Consider the following 18,052-nt stretch of genomic DNA (forward strand, 5'->3'; position numbering starts at 1 on the left):
ACACTGTGGCTGAAATTCAGTGGGCTGGTTAAAATGTCTTTTTCAGGCTCTGGGCTAACAAGTGCTGTATTTACATTGTTGCCTTAGCACTGTCTGTTTAGGCTGAATGGTGAAGGCCAGGCCAGATGGGTGAGGCTGGGCAGGGGGTAGATGGATCCCTCCTCCATTTGCAGTCAGCTACTGTTGGAGGAGGGAGTGAAATAAATATAATTAAGACTGAGTAAAGCTTGCAGTAATTAAATCCCAAGGCTGCCATTTCTAAAAGCTGCAGAAAAACCATAGCCCCAGGACTGCCTACATCAGCAGGCAGAAGCTGTCAACACACTGACTCATTTCACTTTAATAGACTTCCTATCCAAATGACTTCCTTCTCTGACCTATTGACTGGGTAATGATCGGCGAAGAAAATAATAGGTTTCAAAGCAGAGAGGTGAAAGATAAAAGGGCAAAGACAGTCGTGATAATAAGAGCGGTAATGATCTTTTAGCTCTGGATTAATGTAAATAGTTACAGAGGGAGAGAATTTGCAGAGTTCTGGAGAACGGGCATGGGGTCTAATTGGAAAACTCTTTCAAAGGGTTGGTAAAAAGAAACCCAATGGGCCAAATGGCCTCTTGAGCAGTTAGATTGTGATTCTATTTGGAGCCTTCCTCAGCATCGATAATGATTAGCTTTAAGCTCTATCCTTCTTGTTACTCTGGGCACTGTTCCCAGTATTGGTTTATCAGTGGATGGAGGTTGGTGCTATCGTACTGGCTCCGTGCTGCAGATTAGCTGCTACTCTCTTGCTGCAGTCGACATCACAGCTTCATACCTACCTCCCTGCTTACAGAGAGGCCTAGCTATAGCTGCAAATGTGGCCATCTCCATATTGCGGCCTGAGAGGTGTGTGTGTGTGTGTAAGTGCCAGCAGAGGTAGTTTGGTGGCATGATTTTGGGTGTGGCCAGGCAGGCTAATTAAAATGCCTTCTTTCGAGCAGCATCCCAAAATGATGGCATACGGCGGTTAGTCTATGTGGGGCTTTGTCCCATCGTCAAAGAGAATTGGCAGCCAAAAATAATCAACTCTGCAATAGTGACCTTTAAGAATTTGTTCGTTTTGGCAGGGGCCCATGATCACACTATGGCGTTCACATGGGCGGCAGGGTGGCACAATGGTTAGCACTGCTGCCTCATAGCGCCAGGGACCTGGGTTCAATTCCCAGCTTGAGTCACTGTCTGTGTGGAGTTTGCACGTTCTCCCAGTGTCTGCGTGGATTTCCTCTGGATGCATCCGGTTTCCTCCCACGCTCCAAAGATGTGCGGGTTAGGTGGATTGGCCATGCTAAGTTGCCCCTTGGTGTCCCAGGATGTGTAGGTTAGGGGGATTAGCAGGATAAATATGTGCGGTTACAGGTACAGGACTGGGATAAGATGCTCTGTAAAGGACGCAGTGCAGACTTGATGGGCCGAATGGCCTCCTTCTGCACTGTAGGAATTCTAAGACGTTGGTCTAGTCGATGTGAAACTGCTGGGACTGGTTAAGATTGGCGTCTGTTACGTTAAACGACATAAAATATTCAGCACCAGTCCTGGAACTGTTTCATGCTCAATTCGGCAGATGGCCCCAAAACCGGCGCTATAAGAATGCAGTGCCTAAAGTCTGTTTCAGGCACCTGCTAGGGGCACCTAAAAGGATCCTTCCAGAAACTGGGTCAGATGTATTTGAGGGGTGTATTGCGTTGGTGTCAGAGACTGTCCCTTCATTGTATCCGTTCTGCGCCAGTTATATCCCTGGCATTTCCATCCCAGCGACTTCAGGACTGGAGGAGGAAAAAAGCTGGGAGAAAAAAAACGTTTACAAATGAGCTTTGTGCAGAATCTCAGCATCTGTCAGGGATTTACAGCCAGCCAGGACTGGAGAGCTCGATCCTTTCTACCTGAGCGCATTCCTAAATTATTGTTGAGAAAGCGCAGAACTTGAAAATGCTGCAATATTCATTCTTCACCCGTATAACATTTGAAAGAAGCAGAATAGAAAGGATGCGGAACCTTGTCATTGCTGACAGCTCTGACCCATTCCATCTATCCACCTGCTCTCCGTTTGGACATTTACATCAACAATTCTACTGCTCCTTTTGGAAAACAGACTGCTCCGTTATTGAGGAACTGTAGGCAGTTTGATGAGATTTGTGTTGACACTTTACTGCTCACACCATGTTCCACACTCTCCGGCTCAAACACCATTTTCATTGACCTTTCTTGCCTCACTGCACTCTCAACGCCTCCAATTTAAAATTCTCACCATTTCATCTCTCCGCCATTGCATTGCTCCCTATCTTGAACCTCCCCTGCAGCCCGACAACACTTCCTCAAATCCCCCAATTCCTCTGACTCCAGGTTCCTCTGATGCACAAAAGATTAACTGGCGATATAAAGTCTCCTGGAGTTGGGGGTAATATATTAGCATGGATAAAGGATCGCTTAGTGGATAGAAAACACAGAGACCGTAAGAAATAGGAGCAGGAGGAGGCCATTCGGCCCCTCAAGCCTGCTCCGCCACTCAGTAGGATCATGGCTGATCCAACATTCCTCACGTCCACTTTCCTGCCCTTTGCCTGTAACCGTTCATAGAATCATAGAATCCCTACTGTGCAGAAGGAGGCCATTCAGCCCATCGAGTCTGCACTGACCACAGTCCCACCCAGGCTCTATTCCCGTAACCCCACATATTGACCCTGTTAATCCCTTGACACTACGGTCAATTTAGCATGGCCAATCCACCTAACCCCACATCTTTGGACTGTGGGATGAAACCGGAGCACCCAGAGGAAACTCACAGACACGGGGAGAATGTGCAGACTCCGTACAGACAGTGAGCCGAGGCCGGAATTGAACCCGGGTCCCCGGAGCTGTGAGGCAGCAGTGCTAACCACTGTGACACTGTGCTGCCCATTCATTCCCTTACTGATATCTCAGCCTTAAATATACACAAGGACTCTGCTCCCAAAGCTCTCTGTGGCAAGGAGTTCCTCTGAGAGAGGAAATCCCTCCTCATCTCAGTCTGAAATTGGCATTCCTTTACTCTGAGACTGTGCCCTCTGGTCCTAGACTGTCCCATGAGGGGAAACATCCTCTCAGTATTTCCCCTGTCAAGTCCCTTCTGGGTTCTGACAGAGGGTCATCCTGACTCGAAACATTGGCTCTATTCCCTCTCCACAGATGCTGTCAGACCTGCTAAGTTTTTCCAGCATTTTGTGTTTTTGTTTCAGATTCAGAATTTTGAGGCAGTATTTTGCCTTTCCTTTAAGAGTCCTATCTTCCAATAAGATCACCTCTCATGAACAACAAGTTGGCAAGCAGTGAACAGTGGATTGCTGTGAATGCTGTAAAATGCCTTTATAGGATTGCATGACATGATTAGAAAGGATAAAATGAAGATACTGCGGATGCTGGAATCTGAAACAAAAACAGAAAATGCTGGAAAATCTCAGCAGGTCTGACAGCCTGTGAGGAGAGAGAACAGAGCCAACGTTTCCAGTCTGGATGATCTTTCTTCAGAATTGAAGACAACAGAAAATATGATGATATTTATACCGTCAGGGTGAGGAGACGGGGATTGACAGGGACGTCATAGACAAAAAGACAAAGGGGATGTAAATGGTGGTGATCGTGGTTAAGAAGGGTGCTGTTAGCGGCACACTGAGAGATCAGAATGTGTAAATGGCAGAACAAAGGTAAGCAGGGTGTCGATGGACAACCTGAGATATGTAACAGAAGGCCCTAGTGGGATGGGGGACGGAAAAAAACCCAAAATAGGAACACCAGCTCCAGGATGCAGTCTGGGCTGGAGGTGCGGCTGGATTGGGGATGTGGAGTGAGAGGGAGCCTGGGCCTGAGAGTTGGGTGGAAGCCGATAGGCAGGGGAGGGGAGCAGAGGCAATGGACAATAATCAGAGTTCAGTCGAGGCTGCCTGCCTCTGAAAGCGGCAGCCTCGCCTCCGGTGAAATATATCACCCAGCGATCCCTTTGGAATATTCATGAGGACTGTGCCTGCCTCCAGGGGCCTCGGCAATGCCCCAGTTTCTGTTTGTCATCATTCAAAGGAGTGGGAATAGGGTTGCTGAGACCTGACAGTCGGTTCTCCCTGCCCGCTGCCCTGCTCCAGCAGCAGGCATCCTGCTGGGCACCTCAGCCTCCGCGCGTCTCTGGGGCCAAGATTTTCAGAGCAATCATCTCCGCACCGGAAACCAGCGAGGAGCTGATTTCAATATTCTAACCCAGGTTTCCATCTGATTAGCAGGCCCAGGACGGAGGTCTCCGGGACCACTAGCATCTCCCCCCACAACCCTGCCAGGAGTGGTTCCCTCCAGCAGGATTTACAACTGCTCCCCACTAACAGGGAACTGGCGGCCCCACCCCGCTGGAGGTAACAGAGGATACTGAGGCATCCCCAGGAGGTCGGGGGTAAGGGGGGAGTTGACCCATGGGCGGTGCCAGCCTGGCTCCCTGGCATTGCCCAAGGGGCACCTTGGCACTGCCCACTGGGCATTGGACAGTGCCAAGGGGGCAGGGCCTATTGGGGTGGTCATTGGTGGGGGTAGGGGGTCTCACTGCCACACTGCAAAAGGATCGCAGGCAGACCGGGGCTGGCCATCCGGGTGGGGAGGGGGTGGCAGGGGTGGGGTGGGACTGGCAGGGGCTGCCTTGGGGGGGTGGAAGGGGGGGGGTCGGGGAGATCGGGGCTGGCTGGGTTGGGGGAACGTCGGGACAGGCCAACCAGGTTGGGTGGAGGGGGGGTTGTGGGATGGAGGACTGATGTGTGGGGAGGTCGAGGGCGAGTCGGGACTACCGGGGGGCTGGAGGGTGTGAGGGAGGGTGTAGGGGAGGGTGTGGGGGGGTGTGAGGGAGGGTGGGGGTTTCATGCCTCCCGTGTTATACATTTTGTCAATGGAATTCGAGGCATTCACAGAGAGTAGAAATAACATTGGCTACCGGCTTATTTATTGTGAACTGGCAATAATTTTGGGCAGAATCCAGGATGAATTTTTAATTAAGATTTGAAACACATGAAGGCAGAGCAGGGTAGAAGGATTCGAGCAGGCTCGCAGGGCTGAATTACCTACATCTGCTCCTAATTCCTACAGTCCTGTGTTTTGGCTGTGCAGCAAAGGAAGACATTGACACAATGGAGACCAAATGGCCTCCATCTGCTGTAAAGCTCCAAGATTTTCTGAATCATGGACAAATGATTTCCCAGATCAGAAGTGACAATCACGCGGGGTCACGGGCTCAAGGTGAGAGGGGCAAAGTATAACTCAGATATCAGAGGGATGTATTTTACACAGAGTGTGGTGGGGGCCTGGAATGCGCTGCCAAGTAGGGTGGTGGAGGCAGACACGCTGACATCGTTTAAGACTTACCTGGATAGTCACATGAGCAGCCTGGGAATGGAGGGATACAAACAATTGGTCTAGTTGGACCAAGGAGCGGCACAGGCTTGGAGGGCCGAAGGGCTTGTTTCCTGTGCTGTCCTGTTCTTTGTTCTTTGTAAATGCTAGTGTTTTAAAAATAGCAGGAACTAAAGATTAAACGTGAGTTTATTGACCAATGTTTCATGGCTGGATAAGAAGCGTCACAATTGTACCTCGCAGGAGACCTTTTGAACCATCTTGCCTGTGAATCTTTCTCTTTGTGAGATCCAATTCCCTCCATTACAATGTCAGAGAATGGTGAGCTGCCTGGTATCCCTGGAGGATTCTCTGCTTGAATCACATCTGTCAAAATGCATCTCGCTCTCTGCCAGCTGTCCAAGTTATTTACAAGATGAATTCACACTGTTGACTTGCTGAATCCTGCCCCAGCAGCCAGCTGTCTGCAGCTCGACTGTACATTTTGTAGATTTGAGAGTTTCCCCCTGTCTCCTGCCCCCGCCCCATGTTTCTAAAGATTTATCAGGATGGATTTGACAATCTGGTGATAGGTTTGAAAGAAGCAGAGGTGAAATGAAGAGGAATATTTCTCCCTATCATGCTGGGTGATCACATGGTTAGGCAAATAGATGATCAGGACTGGGGGGAATTGATCACATGGTGCAGAATTAGTGATCACATGATTGGGGATTTGATGATCACATGATTGGGGGATTGGCAATCCCAGGATTGGTGTATATAGTTGGATGGCAACAGTCTCTTGTCCTTACTGCAGATCCCTAATTACCATCTCAAAATATTATCCTTTCCGGTGGATTGAAACACAGGCCATTTACTCAGCCTGGCTCAGTCCCACTGAGATTTTGAACGACTGGAAAACATTGTGCTCTCCGTGTGAGTTTTATCGCACGGAATTACAGGCTCCCAGTAAAACTGAAATCAACACCTTTGGGAATTGCTTAATCATTTCCACCATTGCCCCTCCCCGTCCCAGATATGTACCCAAATCGCTGAAATCCACTTACCCCCTTGTTCATCCAACATGACCAGAGTCCTGATCCCAGCATCTTTGCTCTGAGTGAGTTGACAAGAAAAAGAATGTTAGGGAGACATAACAGGAAAGTATTCAGAACCAAACATGTGAACGACCGGCTGTGTATCAGTAATTCAATCTATTTAATAGATTCCTGATAAACATGTAACCAATCCGTGCTGGAATATCACAGATCAGAAACTGGATTTAAACCAATTACACACTAGCATTGGCAATGAAATTGTATCTTGACCATCATTAAATTGCCATCAAATTGTCCCAGTGCATCACAGCTCCTGTGGAAATTAGATTCTGCGTAGATGAAAGAAGTGAGGCCTTTCAGCTGGGCATCCCAGGGTCTTTCCCAGCTAAAGCAATCTTTGTTAAATATAGTCGCCATTAGATTCATTCTACTTTACACCACACAGGAATCTGCCTGATGAACAGGGAAAATTCCATCAATCTACATAGACTAATTTCAAATATTAATAAGTATAAACATCTGGGTGGACAAGCTGGAAGGAACGAGACCATGTGGGCGGCACGGTGGCACAATGGTTAGCACTGCTGCCTCACAGCACCAGGGACCCAGGTTCAATTCCCAGCTTGGGTCACTGTCTGTGTGTAGTTTGCATGTTCTCCCATGTCTGCATGGGTTTCCTCCGAGTGCGCCGGTTTCCTCCCACAGTCCGAAAGATGTGCAGGTTAGGTGGATTGGCCATGCTAAATTGTCCCTGAGTGGCCAAAAGATGTGTAGATTAGGGGGATTAGCGGGATAAATACGTGTGGTTACTGGGAAAGGGCCTGGGTAAGATGCTCTCTTGAAGAGTCGGTGCAGGCTTGATGGGCTGAATGGCCTCCTTCTGCACTGCAGGGATTCTATGGTTCTATAGTAATTAATGATGGGTGTGTCTCACACTGTCTTTCAAAACATCCGGCATGATACCTACCCATTCAGATCTTTAATAAAATGACTTTCTATTTAAAAAGCCCCTAACTGCAAACCCCATACACAGCCCCTGTCCCACGCTAATTCTAGAAGATTGAGGTTTTCAGATCTGCCTTTGGGAGAGTTGTGTAACCCTTAAGATTGGGTAACACTGACACAACTTTCAGGTGTTCCCACGTACGGCAATCCAGAAATTCCCACCAAGGCCAAGCACAAGTTGAAGTTAGCATGCAGCCAGGCCAAAGGATTGGAAATGTCCCAAGCATTCAGACAGTAAAATATAATCGGAAGGTAGATGGCTTGTTCAGTAAACAGGTCTCTTGCTGCACTTCATGCTCTCTCTACACAGGAATAATGAGATAGTAAACATTGACTTAAATGCACAGTAAACACAGACCAGAGTGAACACAGACCAGAGTAAACACAGACCAGAGTAAACACAGACCAGTGTAAACACAGACCACAGTAAACAGAGACCAGTGTAAACACAGACCAGTGTAAACACAGACCAGTGTAAACACAGACCACAGTAAACACAGACCAGTGTAAACACAGACCACAGTAAACACAGACCAGTGTAAACACAGACCAGTGTAAACACAGACCACGGTAAACACAGACCAGTGTAAACACAGACCAGTGTAAACACAGACCACGGTAAACACAGACCAGTGTAAACACAGACCACAGTAAACACAGACCACAGTAAACACAGACCAGTGTAAACACAGACCAGGGTAAACACAGACCAGTGTAAACACAGACCAGTGTAAACACAGGCCAGTGTAAACACAGACCACAGTAAACACAGACCAGTGTAAACACAGACCAGTGTAAACACGGACCAGTGTAAACACAGACCACAGTAAACACAGACCAGTGTAAACACAGACCAGTGTAAACACAGACCAAAGTAAACATGGACCAAAACAGACAGGGACCAGACTAAAAATGGATTAGAGTTAACACAGACCAAATTAAGCACAGAGCAGAGTAGGCAGAGATCAAAGTATAAATGGACCAAATAAACAAAGACCAGAAAATGCACAGACTACAATAAACACAGACCAGTTAATATGGAGCAAAATGAACACAGACCAGAATAAACACAGACTACGATAAACATAGACCAGAGTTAATATAGACCAGAGTAAACACAAATTAAAATAAACACAGACCAGTGTAAACACAGACCAGGGTAAACACGGACTAGAGTAAACACGGCCTAGAGTAAACACGGACCAGAATAAACATAGGCCAGTGTAATTACAGACCAGTGTAAACACAGACTAAACTAAACACGGACCAGAGTAAACACAGAGTAAAGTAAACACAGAACAAAATGAACAGAGAGCAAAGTACTGGAGTATTTTGAATATTGAATTGTAATCCTGTGTAAGTATGAGGCATGAAAGAAAGTTTGCCAAACATTGTTGAGATCATAAAGGAATATTAAACATGAGTATAATAGACAATGTTCATTCTGGATTAAGAGTCTGTTTTGAAATTTCTGGACTGTTGTGTGAATGTGCAAGCTTACAGGGATGAGACAGGGGAGTGGGTCTAGGTAGAATACTCCTTCAGTGAGCCAGTGGTGACTCATTGGGCTGAATGGCCTCCTTCTGCACCGTAAGGGCGGCACGGTGGCTAGCACTGCTGCCTCACAGTGTCAGAGACCCGGGTTCAATTCCCGGCCTCGGGTCACTGTCTGTGTGGAGTCTGTACGTTCTCCCCATGTCTGTGTGGGTTTTCTCCGGGTGCTCCGGTTTCCTCCCACACTCCGAAAAACGTGCTGGTTGGCCATGCTAAATTCTCCCTCAGTGTACCTGAACAGGTGCCGGAGTGTGACAACTAGGGGATTTTCACAGTAATTTTGTTGCAGTGTTAATGTAAGCCTACTTGTGACACTAATAAATAAAGTAAAGATTCAGTTGTATTCTGCCCGGATTTCTCTCAGTTCATCCTTCACTCTCAAATATTTTGCCAAACAATATGAAGAGTGTGCCTTTCTTTACTGATTCTGGTGAAGGGTTACCACCTGAACAGTGAGCCTGTCCTTCAGGTAAGGGGTCATCACTTCACCCAGGGGGCAGAAAGTGATGCCCCGCTGGAATTATGACAGTGTAAAGCACTGGGAAATGTAGTTGAAACCTCAGCTACGTGGGACTGCAGTGACAGGCCCCAGTGCTGTGCAAACTCCAGAGAGGTCAGGGAATGTCAGTCCTCCTTTCTTATGACACTGGCTGCCGGGAAGCAGATAGGTTTAAAGAGCCCAGTGAAGCTTACTGTTCAGGGGCAAGGGAAGTGGAGAGAATTTGGATGTTTGGATCAGCTTTGTTCTGGTGTGGCGGGGGGGGGGGGAACTAGACCATTCTTTTGTATCCCTCCATTCCCACTCCGTTCATGTGGCTATCTAGATAAGTCTTAAACGTTCCCAGTGTGTCCACCTCCACCACCTTGCCCGGCAGCGCATTCCAGGCCCCCACCACCCTCTGTGTAAAATACGTCCTTCTGATATCCGTGTTAAACCTCCCCCCACTCACCTTGAACCTATGACCCCTCGTGTGCGTGGGGGGGAAGAGTTGCGAGTGTGTGGGGGAGAGTTGCGAGTGTGTTGGGAGGAGTTGTGAGTGTGTGGAGGGGAGTTGCGAGTGTGTGGAGGGGAGTTGCAAGTGTGTTGGGGAGAGTTGCGAGTGTGTGGGGGGGGAGAGTTGCGAGTGTGTGTGGGGGAGAGTTGCGAGCGTGTTGGGAGGAGTTGCGAGTGTGTGGAGGGGAGTTGCGAGTGTGTTGGGGGGAGTTGCGAGTGTGTTGGGGAGAGTTGCGAGTGTGTGGAGGGGAGAGTTGCGAGTGTGTGGGGGAGAGTTGCGAGTGTGTGGGGGAGAGTTGCGAGTGTGTGTGGGGGAGAGTTGCGAGTGTGTGGAGGGGAGGGTTGCGAGTCTGTGTGGGGGGGAGAGTTGCGAGTGTGTGGGGGGGAGTTGCGAGTGTGTGGGGGAGAGTTGTGAGTCTGTGTGGGGGGAGAGTTGCGAGTGTGTGGGGGAGGGTTGCGAGTGTGTGGGGGGGGAGAGTTGTGAGTGTGTGGAGGGGAGAGTTGCGAGTGTGTGGGGGAGAGTTGCGAGTGTGTGGAGGGGAGAGTTGCGAGTGTGTGGGGGAGAGTTGCGAGTGTGTGGAGGGGAGAGTTGCGAGTGTGTGGGGGGGAGTTGCGAGTGTGTGGGGGAGAGTTGTGAGTCTGTGTGGGGGGAGAGTTGCGAGTGTGTGGGGGAGAGTTGCGAGTGTGTGGGGGGGAGAGTTGTGAGTGTGTGGAGGGGAGAGTTGCGAGTGTGTGGGGGAGAGTTGCGAGTGTGTGGAGGGGAGAGTTGCGAGTGTGTGGGGGAGAGTTGTGAGTCTGTGTGGGGGGAGAGTTGCGAGTGTGTGGGGGAGAGTTGCGAGTGTGTGGGGGGGAGAGTTGTGAGTGTGTGGAGGGGAGAGTTGCGAGTGTGTGGGGGAGAGTTGCGAGTGTGTGGAGGGGAGAGTTGCGAGTGTGTGGGGGAGAGTTGCGAGTGTGTGGAGGGGAGAGTTGCGAGTCTGTGTGGGGGGGAGAGTTGCGAGTGTGTGGGGGAGAGTTGCGGGTGTGTGGGGGAGAGTTGCGAGTGTGTGGAGGGGAGAGTTGCGAGTCTGTGTGGGGGGGAGAGTTGCGAGTGTGTGGGGGAGAGTTGTGAGTGTGTGGGGGGGAGAGTTGCGAGTGTGTGGAGGGGAGAGTTGCGAGTCTGTGTGGGGGGGAGAGTTGCGAGTGTGTGGGGGAGAGTTGTGAGTGAGTGGGGGAGAGTTGCGAGTGTGTGGAGGGGATATTTGCGAGTGTGTGGAGGGGAGAGTTGCGAGTGTGTGGGGGAGAGTTGTGAGTCTGTGTGGGGGGAGAGTTGCGAGTGTGTGGGGGAGAGTTGCGAGTGTGTGGGGGGGAGAGTTGTGAGTGTGTGGAGGGGAGAGTTGCGAGTGTGTGGGGGAGAGTTGCGAGTGTGTGGAGGGGAGAGTTGTGAGTGTGTGGGGGAGAGTTGCGAGTGTGTGGAGGGGAGAGTTGCGAGTCTGTGTGGGGGGGAGAGTTGCGAGTGTGTGGAGGGGAGAGTTGCGAGTGTGTGGAGGGGAGTTGCGAGTGTGTGGAGGGGAGAGTTGTGAGTGTGTGGGGGAGAGTTGCGGGTGTGTGGGGGAGAGTTGCGAGTGTGTGGAGGGGAGAGTTGCGAGTCTGTGTGGGGGGGAGAGTTGCGAGTGTGTGGGGGAGAGTTGTGAGTGTGTGGGGGGGAGAGTTGCGAGTGTGTGGAGGGGAGAGTTGCGAGTCTGTGTGGGGGGGAGAGTTGCGAGTGTGTGGGGGAGAGTTGTGAGTGAGTGGGGGAGAGTTGCGAGTGTGTGGAGGGGATAGTTGCGAGTGTGTGGAGGGGAGAGTTGCGAGTGTGTGGGGGAGAGTTGCGAGTGTGTGTGGGGGAGAGTTGCGAGTGTGTGGAGGGGAGAGTTGAGAGTCTGTGTGGGGGGGAGAGTTGTGAGTGTGTGGGGGAGAGTTGTGAGTGTGTGGGGGGGAGTTGCAAGTGTGTGGGGGGGAGAGTTGCGAGTGTGTGGGGGAGAGTTGTGAGTCATTGTGGGGGGGAAAGTTGCAAGTGTGTGGGGGAGAGTTGCGAGTGTGTGGGGGAGAGTTGTGAGTGTGTGGGGGGAGTTGCGAGTGTGTGGGGTTGGAGTTGCGAGTGTGTGGGGGGGAGAGTTGCGAGTGTGTGGGGGAGAGTTGTGAGTCTGTGTGGGGGGAGAGTTGCGAGTGTGTGGAGGGGAGTTGCGAGACTGTGTGGGGGGGGAGAGTTGCGAGTGTGTGGGGGAGAGTTGCGAGTGTGTGGGGGAGAGTTGTGAGTCTGTGTGGGGGGGAGTTGCGAGTCTGTGTGGGGGGGAGTTGCGAGTGTGTGGGGGGGGGAGTTGCGAGACTGTGTGGGGGGGAGAGTTGCGAGTGTGTGGGGGAGAGTTGCGAGTGTGTGGGGGAGAGTTGTGAGTCTGTGTGGGGGGAGAGTTGCGAGTGTGTGGGGGAGAGTTGCGAGTGTGTGGTGGGGAGAGTTGCGAGTGTGTTGGGGAGAGTTGCGAGTGTGTGGGGGAGAGTTGTGAGTCTGTGTGGGGGGGAGTTGCGAGTGTGTGGGGGGGAGTTGCGAGACTGTGTGGGGGGGAGAGTTGCGAGTGTGTGGGGGAGAGTTGCGAGTGTGTGGGGGAGAGTTGTGAGTCTGTGTGGGGGGGAGTTGCGAGTGTGTTGGGGGGGAGTTGCGAGTGTGTGGGGGGGGAGTTGTGAGTCTGTGTGGAGGGGAGAGTTGCGAGTATGTGGGGGGGAGAGTTGTGAGTGTGTGGAGGGGAGAGTTGCGAGTGTGTGGGGGAGAGTTGCGAGTGTGTGGAGGGGAGAGTTGCGAGTGTGTGGGGGAGAGTTGTGAGTCTGTGTGGGGGGAGAGTTGCGAGTGTGTGGGGGAGAGTTGCGAGTGTGTGGGGGGGAGAGTTGTGAGTGTGTGGAGGGGAGAGTTGCGAGTGTGTGGGGGAGAGTTGCGAGTGTGTGGAGGGGAGAGTTGCGAGTGTGTGGGGGAGAGTTGCGAGTGTGTGGAGGGGAGAGTTGCGAGTCTGTGTGGGGGGGAGAGTTGCGAGTGTGTGGGGGAGAGTTGCGGGTGTGTGGGGGAGAGTTGCGAGTGTGTGGAGGGGAGAGTTGCGAGTCTGTGTGGGGGGAAGAGTTGCGAGTGTGTGGGGGAGAGTTGTGAGTGTGTGGGGGGGAGAGTTGCGAGTGTGTGGAGGGGAGAGTTGCGAGTCTGTGTGGGGGGGAGAGTTGCGAGTGTGTGGGGGAGAGTTGTGAGTGAGTGGGGGAGAGTTGCGAGTGTGTGGAGGGGATAGTTGCGAGTGTGTGGAGGGGAGAGTTACGAGTGTGTGGGGGAGAGTTGTGAGTCTGTGTGGGGGGAGAGTTGCGAGTGTGTGGGGGAGAGTTGCGAGTGTGTGGGGGGGAGAGTTGTGAGTGTGTGGAGGGGAGAGTTGCGAGTGTGTGGGGGAGAGTTGCGAGTGTGTGGAGGGGAGAGTTGCGAGTGTGTGGGGGAGAGTTGCGAGTGTGTGGAGGGGAGAGTTGCGAGTCTGTGTGGGGGGGAGAGTTGCGAGTGTGTGGAGGGGAGAGTTGCGAGTGTGTGGAGGGGAGTTGCGAGTGTGTGGAGGGGAGAGTTGTGAGTGTGTGGGGGAGAGTTGCGGGTGTGTGGGGGAGAGTTGCGAGTGTGTGGAGGGGAGAGTTGCGAGTCTGTGTGGGGGGGAGAGTTGCGAGTGTGTGGGGGAGAGTTGTGAGTGTGTGGGGGGGAGAGTTGCGAGTGTGTGGAGGGGAGAGTTGCGAGTCTGTGTGGGGGGGAGAGTTGCGAGTGTGTGGGGGAGAGTTGTGAGTGAGTGGGGGAGAGTTGCGAGTGTGTGGAGGGGATAGTTGCGAGTGTGTGGAGGGGAGAGTTGCGAGTGTGTGGGGGAGAGTTGCGAGTGTGTGTGGGGGAGAGTTGCGAGTGTGTGGAGGGGAGAGTTGAGAGTCTGTGTGGGGGGGAGAGTTGCGAGTGTGTGGAGGGGAGAGTTGCGAGTGTGTGGAGGGGAGTTGCGAGTGTGTGGAGGGGAGAGTTGTGAGTGTGTGGGGGAGAGTTGCGGGTGTGTGGGGGAGAGTTGCGAGTGTGTGGAGGGGAGAGTTGCGAGTCTGTGTGGGGGGGAGAGTTGCGAGTGTGTGGGGGAGAGTTGTGAGTGTGTGGCGGGGAGAGTTGCGAGTGTGTGGAGGGGAGAGTTGCGAGTCTGTGTGGGGGGGAGAGTTGCGAGTGTGTGGGGGAGAGTTGTGAGTGAGTGGGGGAGAGTTGCGAGTGTGTGGAGGGGATAGTTGCGAGTGTGTGGAGGGGAGAGTTGCGAGTGTGTGGGGGAGAGTTGCGAGTGTGTGTGGGGGAGAGTTGCGAGTGTGTGGAGGGGAGAGTTGAGAGTCTGTGTGGGGGGGAGAGTTGTGAGTGTGTGGGGGAGAGTTGTGAGTGTGTGGGGGGGAGTTGCAAGTGTGTGGGGGGGAGAGTTGCGAGTGTGTGGGGGAGAGTTGTGAGTCATTGTGGGGGGGAAAGTTGCAAGTGTGTGGGGGAGAGTTGCGAGTGTGTGGGGGAGAGTTGTGAGTGTGTGGGGGGAGTTGCGAGTGTGTGGGGTTGGAGTTGCGAGTGTGTGGGGGGGAGAGTTGCGAGTGTGTGGGGGAGAGTTGTGAGTCTGTGTGGGGGGAGAGTTGCGAGTGTGTGGAGGGGAGTTGCGAGACTGTGTGGGGGGGGAGAGTTGCGAGTGTGTGGGGGAGAGTTGCGAGTGTGTGGGGGAGAGTTGTGAGTCTGTGTGGGGGGGAGTTGCGAGTCTGTGTGGGGGGGAGTTGCGAGTGTGTGGGGGGGGGAGTTGCGAGACTGTGTGGGGGGGAGAGTTGCGAGTGTGTGGGGGAGAGTTGCGAGTGTGTGGGGGAGAGTTGTGAGTCTGTGTGGGGGGAGAGTTGCGAGTGTGTGGGGGAGAGTTGCGAGTGTGTGGTGGGGAGAGTTGCGAGTGTGTTGGGGAGAGTTGCGAGTGTGTGGGGGAGAGTTGTGAGTCTGTGTGGGGGGGAGTTGCGAGTGTGTGGGGGGGAGTTGCGAGACTGTGTGGGGGGGAGAGTTGCGAGTGTGTGGGGGAGAGTTGCGAGTGTGTGGGGGAGAGTTGTGAGTCTGTGTGGGGGGGAGTTGCGAGTGTGTTGGGGGGGAGTTGCGAGTGTGTGGGGGGGGAGTTGTGAGTCTGTGTGGAGGGGAGAGTTGCGAGTATGTGGGGGGGAGAGTTGTGAGTGTGTGGAGGGGAGAGTTGCGAGTGTGTGGGGGAGAGTTGCGAGTGTGTGGAGGGGAGAGTTGCGAGTGTGTGGGGGAGAGTTGTGAGTCTGTGTGGGGGGAGAGTTGCGAGTGTGTGGGGGAGAGTTGCGGGTGTGTGGGGGGGAGAGTTGTGAGTGTGTGGAGGGGAGAGTTGCGAGTGTGTGGGGGAGAGTTGCGAGTGTGTGGAGGGGAGAGTTGCGAGTGTGTGGGGGAGAGTTGCGAGTGTGTGGAGGGGAGAGTTGCGAGTCTGTGTGGGGGGGAGAGTTGCGAGTGTGTGGGGGAGAGTTGCGGGTGTGTGGGGGAGAGTTGCGAGTGTGTGGAGGGGAGAGTTGCGAGTATGTGTGGGGGGAAGAGTTGCGAGTGTGTGGGGGAGAGTTGTGAGTGTGTGGGGGGGAGAGTTGCGAGTGTGTGGAGGGGAGAGTTGCGAGTCTGTGTGGGGGGGAGAGTTGCGAGTGTGTGGGGGAGAGTTGTGAGTGAGTGGGGGAGAGTTGCGAGTGTGTGGAGGGGATAGTTGCGAGTGTGTGGAGGGGAGAGTTGCGAGTGTGTGGGGGAGAGTTGTGAGTCTGTGTGGGGGGAGAGTTGCGAGTGTGTGGGGGAGAGTTGCGAGTGTGTGGGGGGGAGAGTTGTGAGTGTGTGGAGGGGAGAGTTGCGAGTGTGTGGGGGAGAGTTGCGAGTGTGTGGAGGGGAGAGTTGCGAGTGTGTGGGGGAGAGGTGCGAGTGTGTGGAGGGGAGAGTTGCGAGTCTGTGTGGGGGGGAGAGTTGCGAGTGTGTGGAGGGGAGAGTTGCGAGTGTGTGGAGGGGAGTTGCGAGTGTGTGGAGGGGAGAGTTGTGAGTGTGTGGGGAAGAGTTGCGGGAGTGTGGGGGAGAGTTGCGAGTGTGTGGAGGGGAGAGTTGCGAGTCTGTGTGGGGGGGAGAGTTGCGAGTGTGTGGGGGAGAGTTGTGAGTGTGTGGGGGGGAGAGTTGCGAGTGTGTGGAGGGGAGAGTTGCGAGTCTGTGTGGGGGGGAGAGTTGCGAGTGTGTGGGGGAGAGTTGTGAGTGAGTGGGGGAGAGTTGCGAGTGTGTGGAGGGGATAGTTGCGAGTGTGTGGAGGGGAGAGTTGTGAGTGTGTGGGGGAGAGTTGCGAGTGTGTGTGGGGGAGAGTTGCGAGTGTGTGGAGGGGAGAGTTGAGAGTCTGTGTGGGGGGGAGAGTTGTGAGTGTGTGGGGAGAGTTGTGAGTGTGTGGGGGGAGTTGCAAGTGTGTGGGGGGGAGAGTTGCGAGTGTGTGGGGGAGAGTTGTGAGTCTGTGTGGGGGGGAGAGTTGCAAGTGTGTGGGGGAGAGTTGCGAGTGTGTGGGGGAGAGTTGTGAGTGTGTGGGGGGAGTTGCGAGTGTGTGGGGTTGGAGTTGCGAGTGTGTGGGGGGGAGAGTTGCGAGTGTGTGGGGGAGAGTTGTGAGTCTGTGTGGGGGGAGAGTTGCGAGTGTGTGGAGGGGAGTTGCGAGACTGTGTGGGGGGGAGAGTTGCGAGTGTGTGGGGGAGAGTTGCGAGTGTGTGGGGGAGAGTTGTGAGTCTGTGTGGGGGGGAGTTGCGAGTCTGTGTGGGGGGAGTTGCGAGTGTGTGGGGGGGGGAGTTGCGAGACTGTGTGGGGGGGAGAGTTGCGAGTGTGTGGGGGAGAGTTGCGAGTGTGTGGGGGAGAGTTGTGAGTCTGTGTGGGGGGAGAGTTGCGAGTGTGTGGGGGAGAGTTGCGAGTGTGTGGTGGGGAGAGTTGCGAGTGTGTTGGGGAGAGTTGCGAGTGTGTGGGGGAGAGTTGTGAGTCTGTGTGGGGGGGAGTTGCGAGTCTGTGTGGGGGGGAGTTGCGGGTGTGTGGGGGGGAGAGTTGTGAGTGTGTGGGGGAGAGTTGTGAGTGTGTGGGGGGGAGTTGCAAGTGTGTGGGGGGGAGAGTTGCGAGTGTGTGGGGGAGAGTTGTGAGTCATTGTGGGGGGGAAAGTTGCAAGTGTGTGGGGGAGAGTTGCGAGTGTGTGGGGGAGAGTTGTGAGTGTGTGGGGGGAGTTGCGAGTGTGTGGGGTTGGAGTTGCGAGTGTGTGGGGGGGAGAGTTGCGAGTGTGTGGGGGAGAGTTGTGAGTCTGTGTGGGGGGAGAGTTGCGAGTGTGTGGAGGGGAGTTGCGAGACTGTGTGGGGGGGGAGAGTTGCGAGTGTGTGGGGGAGAGTTGCGAGTGTGTGGGGGAGAGTTGTGAGTCTGTGTGGGGGGGAGTTGCGAGTCTGTGTGGGGGGGAGTTGCGAGTGTGTGGGGGGGGAGTTGCGAGACTGTGTGGGGGGGAGAGTTGCGAGTGTGTGGGGGAGAGTTGCGAGTGTGTGGGGGAGAGTTGTGAGTCTGTGTGGGGGGAGAGTTGCGAGTGTGTGGGGGAGAGTTGCGAGTGTGTGGTGGGGAGAGTTGCGAGTGTGTTGGGGAGAGTTGCGAGTGTGTGGGGGAGAGTTGTGAGTCTGTGTGGGGGGGAGTTGCGAGTGTGTGGGGGGGAGTTGCGAGACTGTGTGGGGGGGAGAGTTGCGAGTGTGTGGGGGAGAGTTGCGAGTGTGTGGGGGAGAGTTGTGAGTCTGTGTGGGGGGGAGTTGCGAGTGTGTTGGGGGGGAGTTGCGAGTGTGTGGGGGGGGAGTTGTGAGTCTGTGTGGAGGGGAGAGTTGCGAGTATGTGGGGGGGAGAGTTGTGAGTGTGTGGAGGGGAGAGTTGCGAGTGTGTGGGGGAGAGTTGCGAGTGTGTGGAGGGGAGAGTTGCGAGTGTGTGGGGGAGAGTTGTGAGTCTGTGTGGGGGGAGAGTTGCGAGTGTGTGGGGGAGAGTTGCGAGTGTGTGGGGGGGAGAGTTGTG

At 53.8% G+C, this 18,052-nt stretch overlaps 1 protein-coding gene across 1 annotated transcript in view; it reads right to left on the bottom strand.

Moving 5' to 3' along the window:
- The window catches only part of LOC144511350 (synaptosomal-associated protein 25), a 150,996-nt gene that overhangs the window by 24,057 nt on the left and 108,887 nt on the right, over nucleotides 1-18,052 (bottom strand). Inside the window, exon 3 of the mRNA XM_078241633.1 lies at nucleotides 6,438-6,486. Within this exon, the coding sequence (XP_078097759.1) occupies nucleotides 6,438-6,486 (49 nt within the window). The remainder of the gene's footprint in view (nucleotides 1-6,437; nucleotides 6,487-18,052) is intronic.

Source organism: Mustelus asterias, chromosome 24 (genome assembly GCF_964213995.1).
Source record: "Mustelus asterias chromosome 24, sMusAst1.hap1.1, whole genome shotgun sequence".
Lineage (NCBI taxonomy): Eukaryota > Metazoa > Chordata > Chondrichthyes > Carcharhiniformes > Triakidae > Mustelus > Mustelus asterias.